Here is an 11,765-nt window from a genome sequence, read left to right on the forward strand (position 1 = left end):
TCGACTACGCGGATGACATCGGTTTGCTCTTTCACCGAGTCATGGACCTTGGCCAAATGGCTCTGGATTTTGGAAGAGAGGCAAATTGAGTTGCACTGAAGATAAACACCAACCAAACCGAGGTTCTTACTCTAACGGATCATCGCAATCTCCGTATTCGCACAGCACAGCGTTGGTTCGATCGATTTCGTTCTGATGTAGTGGATGCTGAAGGTACATCCCGTACTTATAATTAAGTTGCCTTCTAAATGGTAACTAGTTTGCGAACAAAACGGCGCATATTTGACTTAAATCGGATAATTCTAAGTATGTTAAATAAAGCGTCAAATTTCGATCACAAATACGACATTTCTTTTCCCCCAACTCAATATATACGTGCTAAATTTCATGGAAATCTGGCCATTAACGCCAAAGTTATAGCAGTTCAAACTTAGCGATTTCGTGCGAATTAACTGCTTCCAAAGCCATGCAAATAAGATGCTGACGTCATAATTAACGGGAATAATTGACATTCGCGTGAAATATTAAAGTCACATTTATGAAGAATCGAATCGTTTTGTGTAAAACACTTATGTGAAATTTAATCTTCGAGAGATGTCCCATTCCGGTATCTGCTCAAATAAATTTACTAATAGTATATTATCCACTTTTAGAAATTGACTAAAAACTCCCCTTAAATTCATCCTAGGTGTACTAAATTTTGCACCGACATAGAGGACAGCCTCGTGCATACACATGACACATGAAAATCCAACTATTAGTGTCAAAGTTATAGCAGTTCAAACTTATCAATTTCGTGCCAATTAACAGCATCCTAAGCCATAGAAATAAGATGCTGACGTCATAATTAACGAGAATAATTGATATTCAAGTGAATTCGAGTGAACTTCCATTCCAGCCCTTTTTAAGGTTTTGTGTGAAACAAAACCTTATTAGAATCGAATCGATGTCTGTCTGTCTGTCACACCCGATTTATTTGGAAACGACTGGACCGATTGTCACGAAAATTGGTGAGAGCGTGTGATCTGTTGTTCCCTTTACATGCAGTAAGTGCCGCCATTTTGTGTGAAGTTTAAGGGGGGGCTCCCCATACATGTGAATGGAGGGAGCAAAATGTTTTTTCATAAAATGTGGCCATGTGTGGTACCAAATGAAAGGGCTTAATTAGTACTTTTCGAAACTGGTTCCTTATTTGATATTGGCTGAAACGTAGGGGAATGGGGGCTCAAAATATGACCCCCTGCTACACTGGTCCCGTTCTCAGAACCTATCCAATTGAAAAATCTGAAAAAAAAACACCGTGGTGCATATCTACTAAATCTAGGCCTCAAAATACGTCCGGTTCCGATATCTTCACAAATAAAGTCAATAATAGTATATTTCCACATTTTGGAAATATACCCGACAACCCCCTTATGTTCATCGTAGAAGTACAAAATTCGGTATGGGGATAAGGGATAACATAGTGCACAACATGGTCAAGAAAAACTAACTATTATTAACAAACTTATCGGGGGTGAAACTTTGCCATTTTTCGTGAATTTCGTGCAGTCTACAACCTGTATGACGTCATCTTTACATATCCATTCGTCAATACCATACGAAGGGAGTTCATATGAATGGGGTCGCAAAGAATTATTTTCTTTTAGTTTTTTAGTCATTTGGATATGAATATCAGATGTATGTATGTAGGTAAATAGTATATGCCTGCTAATGAAGTTTGCGAGTAGTGTCTAATTCAGTTAGATATATGTACATATTGTCTTGTACATATGTATGCTTTTCCGAACGAAGTAAATCGAAAATATGGGTACGATCAATTTATATACGTGCATGTGTATGTACAGTATGCGGAGATAGGCAGTTGGTTTGTTTAGGGTGAGGATAATATCTATGGTTCTAATATGTACGTATGCTTGTAGTATGGAAAAATATGAAGGATTATGTTGGATTTGTAGCTATATACGGATAGAAAAATGTGCGTTGAAGTTTCTTACATAAGATGAACACAAAACCTTTATACCCGAAGCCTGAGCTTCCGCTATTCCGACTTGTTTATATTTGATGTAGGTTAAATTCTTCGCATTTGCTAATAATATTAAACTCAGAGTGTGAAGCGTATGAGGCTGACTATTATCAATACGGAGCTTTCCATCAAATGATTTATTTAAATCGCTGTCTAAAAAATAGAGGGCAAAGGAATTTTTAGCTATGTGACACAGAGCTGTCGTGCACTCGTCGCTCCTTACATCTGCTTCTTTTTCTTCAGCCTTTGTCCCGTTCACAAGCGGGGTCGGCTCGTCGTGATCGATTTCGTCATTTTATTTTATCAAATGCCTGATCAGGATGAAATCGCGAGGTCTTTAAACCCCATCCAGCGTATCAAGTCACCGTTGTTTCGGCCGCCTTTTTGGTTGCTTACCATTAACTTCAATGTTCAGACCAATAGTAAGTGAATTCTCGTTAGTGTGAATTACCTGACCACACCATCGAAAACGCCTCACTCGCAGTTTTTCCACGATCGGTGCAAACCCATATCGATCGCGGATATTCTCATTTCAGACGTGATCAAATCGTGTCACACCACCAATGCAATGCAACATCTTCGTCTCCATTACCGCAAGACGCCGTTCATTATCTTTTATAGTCGACCAACACTCAGAACTACAGAGAGAGGCAGACGGACGACATTGCAGTAAATTTTAGGTTTGAGACGTGCGCTGATACGTCGATCACAAAGAACACCAGTTGTGGAATGCCACTTAATCCAGATTGCGTTAAAGCGTGAACCAATTTCATTACGCAGTTTTCCATTGACTGATAGCATTGACTCGAGATATTTAAATCGCTGAGTTCTGGCCATGGCAGTAACCTACCCCTCGAAATATTTAAATCGCTCAGTTCTGGCAACGGCAGTAACCTGGCCAGAACCGAGCGATTTAAATATCTCGGGTCAAAGCTATCAGCCAATGGAGAACTGCGTTATGCTCCTCACATAGGGAAACACAAAACCCTTTCTACCTGAAACGTCAAGCTACCGGTTTCCCGACTTGTTTCACATTGTTATTGTTGTAAACTGCTTCTAAGACAAAGGTTTCCAAAGTTTTGACGGGTTGAAAAAATGGCCACTTTAGTTTTTTTTGTTTTTGTTCTAAATTAACAGTAATCATACTTGTTTTTAAAAGGAATAAATAAAGGTTCACCTTAAAAAAAAACCGAAAAATAAAAATTTTACAAGGGTTTGATTCATTGTAAATGAAAGTTTCCAAAGTTTTGACCACGTTTTGCGATGCTGTGGTGAATACTAGAAGCAGATTAGAAAAATTGTTTCGCCCGAAACGTCTTATTATGGGATCGAAGCTCCAACTGTCGAAGACAATGGCTATTTGTAATTCTTTAAGGCAGGTCGAGACCAGACACCCCCTATTTGGAGCAGAGCACGTGCACCATATTTAGGCCTCATCGCTTGAAAATCTACTTACAAAGAAGGGAATAAAAATAATCAGTGGACGAACCTTGAAGGTGAAGAGGATCATAACCGTTTATCCAAAATGGATAGGGATTAAGTTCAATCGAAGCCAATCCACCAAAAACTACCTGCAAACTTTCCGAACAATTCAATGTAAATTATTCAGCGATCAGTTGGCATTTGAAATCTGGGCGAATGGAAAAAAGTAATGTAGAGCAGAAAACCAGCTTTTCAATTAGGTTCAACGTTTTATGATGATCTGAATGCGATGTTGCAAGTTTTAATAATACAAAAGTCAACGTTCTTTATACAGCCTGCCTGAAAAGTCGTTGGTAGAGTACATAGAAGCCGAAACTTGTTAGGAAAATACACGTCTTTCTATTTTGATTCGCCACTGTATGTATGGAAAAAACTACAATACATGTGTCACCTTACCTTCTTGCCGTGATATGGAAACAGCTTCTCAATCGTGGTATCATTCGTGCGGACAGTTCCCGCCGTAAAGACTTCCGTCCGGAATGAGCTTATCACCGATTCAAATGGCACATGTCTGTTTATGGCTCTAGAGGCTGCCGATGCATTTTCCAAGCCGTTACTGCTGCTGGAGGTCGAGAAGCTCTTGCCCGGGTTCGCCATTAGCAAGAGAAACGTGAGAATTGCGTTCTTCTGTCTTAATTCAATCTGCTGCGAATGCAAACAGAAACCTATTAGCGAGTGGGTATTTCGGTCACCAATTGACGAAATTAATCATGCATGAAACTGCCATCCGCGAGCTGTGTCGGCAACGGCTCGCACTCGCGCTTCGGATACTTACACACGACTTTAATTGCTCATGCAAATTCATAAAAAGAACAATGTCGTTCTGCCCAGAGCCCGTTGAGCTGGCAGACAAATGATTCGAGATTTTCGACACGAGAGTGGTCTCATCGTACGGCAGAGTGGATTGCAGTGAAGTCGGACTTTGTGATATGTACTGGCTAACGTGCTTCAAAGCGTCCCCTGAAAAACGGAAAATTGTAAATGGTTAGAAATATGAGCGCCTCCCCGCCAATTGGATTTTTACGAAAGGATTGCGTCAAGTCATCAATGAGAACGTATAATGACATCTGATCTCCAAATTATCAATTTAACCACGCGATAACATAGAACTTTGCTAACAAATACACCATTTACAAACAAAAGCAAATTACAAACTGAATTTTTCGATGCTTGTCAAAAAAATCAAATGACTATCGGCGGAATCCTCCGACATAAAAAAAGGCGGGCTCCTCGCCACTCACTGTATCTTGGTCCAGCCAAATTCTGGCAGAGCTGCTCCAACAAATCGTAAATTTCTTTGTAATTGCGGTTGGTCGACATGATAAAACTTATTTTCACTAATAAACTTCTGGCAAGAGAATTTCAAAAGATTTATCCTAACGGTTAAAAGGGAGACTTTCAACGTGAAATTTTCCTCAGCCCGACGAAAACATTTTTTTCACTTGAGCCGTGTTTTGACATTTATTGTTGTCCTGTCACATAAAGGAATAATTCGTCCTTTCTCACGGGCCGCAATAACATTTTATCCACTCGACCGGGTCAAATGGACCGTAAATAAACAAAACCAACTAACACTACGCTACAACTAAACAAACTCTATGGCGATGAAATCTGTTGATATTTAAATTGTTATCTTCCTTCAAGACCTAATAAGCCATTGGAGGTTATGAGATCGTAGGGTTGCCGGATTGGGAGATATGTTTATAGCTGGGATTCAGGTGTAGTTTAGGCGTTATTCTTATGGTTTGGGTTTGCGATTGTTGACTTGCTTGTTTTTCCCCTGTTAAGAAGCAAATTACTGGAAAATTTACAAATGAACAAATTATCGCTTTTAGGGCTATAAAATAAAATCATTTAATATTGTGAGTATTAATTTTATTTTGTTTATTAACGGTTTTCAATTTGCTATTAAGTTAAAGGAAAGATTACTTTTCAATTAAAGTGTTAAACTGCAAAAACAAGTCGAAGACCGGAAGCCCCATGCTGGAGGTATGAAATGTTTCATATGCGGTAATATTTCGTTATACAAAGATTCCATTTGTAGCAATCAGTATACCATAATGTATACGAATTTAATGTGTCAGATTATGCTAACATTCTTTGTTATAAGATACAATAAATTCATACGGAATAGACAAATTTGACCTACTATAACTTAACTAACAATAGTACAATTACCTTCAAACTTTCCAATAGTATGTTCTGTATCGCGCTCATCATTTCCGCAATTTGCATTATAGGATTATGATGATGTTAAGGAGAGCTTTTGATAAAATTTGAAAATATATTATAATAATGATAATAACTTAATTTGAATAGTACAAAGTAAAACTGTGCATGACCACGAGAAAATCCGGAATCCCGACCAAATTGATAAGACGGACTATGTGCGAGGCCAGATCAAAGAAGCAGAATCACCCTCAAGACCATTCAACACCAACAACGGTCTAAAACATGAGGATTCCTTATCATGCATTCCGTTTAACCTGACCTGGGTGCTGATGTTAATATGAGAGGCACCATCCTCTTCAACTCCATCCAACTTCTAGCCTATACTAACGATATTGACATTATGGGAAGAACAACCAGAGATGGTACATTCGGCCTTCACTCAGATTGAGCAAGCGATTATTAGTGAGATATGGGGCTGTACACTTATGAAGGCAAGACGAAGTACATGGTGGCAACGTTGGCACAAAAAAAACAAAGAACCAGAACAATAAAGATAGGAATCCACAGCTTTGAAACCATTGATCATTTCTTCTGTGCATCTATGGTCAAAAATCATAGCCCTTAACAGCTACGACGATGAAACTCGCGCATGGTTGCTGACTGCTAACAGAACCTATTTCAGCTTACAAGAACCGTTCCACTCGAAACGTCTCACCATAGGGTCAACGTTTTTATTAGAAATTTGGGTTCTAAAAAAAATTGCGAACTATTGGCCGCGTTCGAGAGAAGAATCATTTGAAGATTTTTTGGCCCCTACAAGAGGATGAATGATTCCGTAGCCCGAAATTTAGGAGCAGTACCACGACCGTCTTGATTGGGGATAAAATCCGGATGAATAATTTGCAGTGGGCGAATCACTTAATTCGTTTGGGTGAGGATGATCCCGGCTTTAAAGTCTATAAGGGCAATATCTATGATAAAAAAAGAAGACATTAGAGACCCTGCCTCTGATGCAGCGACTGCTTAAATCAGGACGCCAGACGACTTCTAAGGATATAGAATTGGTAGACCTCGGCGCAAAAGCTAGATGTCGGGAGGTTCTGATCTTGATTTTTTCCAGATTTTTTCTCAGAATAAGTCCACTCTCACTTCATAATTTTTCAAATCTGAGATCTGCTTTGTAAAATACTAATCGACGATGATACCTCACACGCCTATATTTCGCGATATACTATTCTCTCGTTGTTGCATAATTCCGCGCTCCTGGAATGATCTTAATGCTGGTTCATAAATATGTGTGTAAAATTATATGTTCTCTGATTATTCTTTCAAAAACTTCAAAAGAACACAAATTTTCACCAAAGCTAAATTACAAACTCCAAGAAAAACCAACGTTATAAACATGATAAATGGTAAATTAGCGCTGTGGTGTGCCGTTTTGGTGGCGCGAAATCCGAGGACCTTGACTCCTGGGGGAAAGACAAGCAGAGCAGAATCTAGTCATCACAGATTTTCGAGGCAGAACCTAGCGTTTACGAAGAATATCAGGTCCGCCACCCAACCAGAGATCTCTTTTAGGTCCCCAAAGAATTGTTTACCCAGTATCCGAGCCTGACCCTAACTAGAGTTGGGCAATCGCAAAGGAAGTACATGATTGTTCCTTTCCGATTCGCAATTTCGGGAATACCAAAGCTGACGAATGGCCCATATGCATGGAAATTTTACAAAATTGCTCCAGAAGCTCAACTTGCGTGGGCGAAGTGCGTTGGGAATACACAATGTTGCTGATGCTTCGCTATTCAGCATACGGATTCATGCGTAATTATAAGGGGAGGAGGTAATCTAGATCAGGCCTTTGACAGAACAAAATGGCCCAACCGATAACGTCGAGCCGACCCCGCTTGTGAACGAGACAAAGGCTGAAGGAAAAGGAGAAGATAGGGGGAGGAGATGTAGAAGCACATTGAAACAGCAAGCCGGTTGGTGTGTGGCTTCCATTAGTTGATATTTATGCTCAGCAAGCTGAACCAAATGTTGCTAGTACGGGCATTAGGGCACTTGAATATTACTGGCAATAAGGAGACTCGACAAGGGTCTGACTCCACAATGTTTGGATCAAAGCCAGCATTTGCTTTTGAGCCATTTACTGTTAAGTCTGCTCTGAAGGATCAATTTTCAAACGGGTGAAGCGTTCGAATAGAGAAATTTGAATTTCTTCCACGAGGCAAAAAAATTGTGGAAAAAAACACCAGCTTATTAAAATCGGTTTACCGTCTGTCTGTGTGTCTGTCTGTCTGTCTGTCCGTCACACGCATTTTTCTCGGAGACGGTTATAGCGATTGCCACCAAATTTGGTGGAAAGGTGGGAACTGTGAACGCTCACACATACAGTGAGTTACATCCTTTTACGTTGAATTTAAGGGGGGTCCCCATACATGCAAAAGGGGGGTGTAAAATTTTTTTTATCAAATATAGTCATATAGGGTATCAAATTAAAGGTCTCGATTAGTACTTTTCGAAGCCGGTCTTAGTTTTGACATTTCTTGGAAACGTGGGGAGTGCGGGGGGTTGAAAGTGATCATTTCTTTGAGGGGGCCATTCTCAGAAACTCCCGAACCGAAAAATCTGAAAAAAATCAGAAGGCTGCCAGTATATGGTGCCTTGGCTTCGAAATACCTTTCATACCGATATCTGTTGAAAGAAAGTTGATAATAGTATATTACTATAATTTTTTGTAATTGGCTGGAAACCCCCCTTAAATTCATCCTAGCGGCACGAAATTCTGCAGTGATGTAGGCTATAATGTAGAGCATGATCATACCAAGTTTGATGGAAATCGCACTATTACTAACAAATTTATAATACGCCGAAGTTGTTGCTTCTTTGAAAATTGAAGACTATCAATGTCAATATCACCCGAAAGTGGACATATGCATATATTACGTGCTACGTACTAAGAAATACACAAAACCTTTCGTACCTGAAGTGTCCAGCTTCCGGTTTCCCGCCTTGTTATTATTTCATAAGAACATGCAAATTTTGATAGGGCTTAGAACTCGCCTAAAATACTACATGGTGGAAGACACGGTGGCGTTCTTAGCTATATACAATCAAAATGATGAAGAGGAGGAGAGGGCCCTACAATTCATAGGCCTCTGGTCGGCCTCCTCATACTCCCCAACAATGAATCTGGGCACTCGCTACCTCTGAGAAACGTTCTCAGATTGGCGTAACCCTATCAGCATCACAGGCAGGAGCCTGTCTGATTAGGCGTTTCAAGCGATAATACTAATCTGCCGGTAGTCCAGTCAGGGGCATCAGCGACCGGCTTCTCATTTACGATGATAAGCAGACGAAGTGGTGCTTAGAGCATTTCACCACGGTTGTCAACCGTATAACATCCGGTGAAGTTTCCACCTCTTGTGGATGAAATGGTTAGTCACCGTAACATGTCTTTCAAATAGAAGTGAGATTATCGTCGTCATCAATGCGCTCGAATGAAATAAAGCCGCCGTTTAATAGGCGATTCCGAAATCTTTTCCAGAGAGTAAAAAAAGGGAATTCTCGTTAAGATTTCGAAAAAGGGTATTCATCTTAAGTGCGACATTAGGAAGGTATTCGCGCGCTGCCTACTGTCGCAAAGATAATAATTAAAATAAACCCTGGAACGTATCAAAGAACACCTCGAAGGCTTGATTAATAGTTAGCAGACTGGTTTTCGCTCCGATGTACATATTCTATGTTCCCTCCCGCGAATACTATATTACTCACGCCGTCGTAACAGCCACCACACCATAACATTTCCCACTTTACGGCTACAGTGTTGGTGATAGGCTTTCTCTACGCTTTCACTGTTCCATCGCAAGAGAATACTTTAAATTTAGACTCGTCGACAAAAGGTAGGTACATCACTCCATAACGTATGATCTTCAAAAAGATAGTTCTGAGCAAACTTAAATTTACATTAGTTTTATTCCCTGCGATAAGTGCAATGCATGGCGAGGGAAGTGCTATGGTAGTCGCTATTACGGAGCGGATGGCGTGGGTAATATGGCATTCGTAGAGAGGAATATGGATGCGAATATGTACATCGATATTTTAAAAAAATCTGTATGCCAGCGCAGAGGAATTGGGAATTCGTCAAACATTCAAGATATTAAAAAAAAGTCAAGCGACGACGGCTTTACGGTTTCTTACCAGGACAGAAGCAAATCGTCAGACGCTGCCTCACCTTTGCCCTGGGAGCAGCGTGACCGTAGCGGCTCGCAGATGTTGAATGCTCCTTTATATAATTCGTAAAACACGACATGCCTACGAATTATATTGAGCGCAAATCCGCCTTATTGACCAAAGCTGGCCAGAGCTGAAATATTCGTTTTGAGAATGAAGGGGGTCCTAAGTCCGCATCAACTTAATGCAGGACCGGACCAATTGAGGAGCAACTTACTCCTTCTTTTCTGGTCCACGGACCCCTCGCTTAGGGCTTGCACCCAAACTTTTTAAAAAAAAGTCAAGCGACGACGGCTTTACGGTTTCTTACCAGGGCAGAGGCAAATCGTCAGACGCTGCCTCACTTCTGCCCTGGGAGCAGCGTGACCGTAGCGGCTCGCAGATGTTGAATGCTCCTTTATATAATTCGTAAAACACGACATGCCTACGAATTATATTGAGCCCAAATCCGCCTTATTGACCAAAGCTGGCCAGAGCTGAAATATTCGTTTTGAGAATGTTTAGGTGCAAGCCCTAAGCGAGGGGTCCGTGGACCAGAAAAGAAGGAGTAAGTTGCTCCTCAATTGGTCCGGTCCTGCATTAAGTTGATGCGGACTTAGGACCCCCTTCATTCTCAAAACGAATATTCAAGATATGCCAAAACAGTAATCTGAAATATAAAGCGTGATAGCACGCATGCGTTAGTGTTCAATTATTTAAAGCGACTTAAAACCTCTTCCCAATCCTTGGACTATAATATTATTGAGAACCTGAGAGATTATGTCGCTCGGAGGCTGCGTGAAGGTTCCATTTGAACAAAAAGTAGTTGATGGAACGTCTTCTCTAATAATGGGCAAAAACTCCAACTGAATATGTCTAATGTTTGGTCAAATTCATGCCACTGTCCAATGAAGGATGTATATGATCCTGAAACTCTCTGTACGAGGTATTAACTAGTCATTTTTTGAGTTTTTAATGTCATTATTACAGTTTTTGGCACCGTCCGCATTTGAATTTTGCATACGAAAATATACCCCTCTTACCCCCTCCCTCAACACTTATGTATTTCGTACGACAGTGTCCGGATTTCAATTTTGCTCACTGTACTCCCCCCTTTAAAGCCTTTTCTTATTCGTAAATCAAAGTTTCAGAGTAGAATTTGAGTCTCTTCTCCAAAATTGTTGATGAACATTTTGAGGTAATTGAAAAATGGGGGGTGACAATTGCATCCAAGCAAAGACAACTCATAAGACCCCACTTCAGCTTTGAAGGAGTCCAAAATTAAGTGGATAAGAGCTAGAAATTCTCACAACCCTTAAAAAACACCATTAACAATTTTTACTACTTTAATTGTTCGTCTGATATTATTTCCGACAAAACTATTATCAGTGCTCCATACAGTTTCTTCAAAATCGTTTGAATTAGGAGGTAGTTTGTTAGCCGAAGTTTTAAAATGAAAGATTGCCTTTAAAGATATTTTTTTTTTTATTGGCTAAAAGTATTTGGTAATATATACAAATACGTATTTTGGGGACTAACTGACCCTTTCTTCAGTGTTTTATTTTCTTCTGAAGAAGGGGCAATTGGTCCCCAAAATACGTATTTGTATTACTAAATACTTTTAGCCAATAAAAAGGAAACAATTTTTCAAAGGCAATCTCTCACCTCGTCAAAAGGTTTCTCTTTTTATGTTTTTTTCATTCTTCGTCAAACCATTGTGTCATTTTTAGATGATATTTCGCGTTCAATGATATTTGATATATTTCATTTTGGTCCAACTGCCGTTAATGTTTTTATCTGAGAACTCATGTCCATTAAATTTATTTCCTTTTCCAGATATGATGTATGATATACAGCATGCTTCCGCTATGCATTC

General features: G+C 39.9%; 1 protein-coding gene across 2 annotated transcripts in view; it reads right to left on the bottom strand.

Annotated features, from left to right (window-relative positions):
* Nucleotides 1–5,185, bottom strand: part of LOC119657322 (gamma-tubulin complex component 3) — a 34,353-nt gene extending 29,168 nt beyond the window's left edge. The window contains exons 1-3 of one of the 2 annotated variants that reach the window (XM_038064183.1): nt 4,750–5,185; nt 4,284–4,468; nt 3,905–4,153 (exon numbers count right to left, since the gene is read on the bottom strand). In XM_038064183.1, the coding sequence (XP_037920111.1) occupies nt 3,905–4,153; nt 4,284–4,468; nt 4,750–4,828 (513 nt within the window). In that variant the 5' untranslated portion in view covers nt 4,829–5,185. Of the gene's footprint in view, nt 1–3,904; nt 4,154–4,283; nt 4,469–4,532; nt 4,674–4,749 lie in introns of those variants that run through there. The other variant, XM_038064184.1, reaches the window with a different exon arrangement.
* Nucleotides 5,186–11,765: the final 6,580 nt, after the last annotated feature.

Source organism: Hermetia illucens, chromosome 5 (genome assembly GCF_905115235.1).
Source record: "Hermetia illucens chromosome 5, iHerIll2.2.curated.20191125, whole genome shotgun sequence".
Classification (NCBI taxonomy): domain Eukaryota; kingdom Metazoa; phylum Arthropoda; class Insecta; order Diptera; family Stratiomyidae; genus Hermetia; species Hermetia illucens.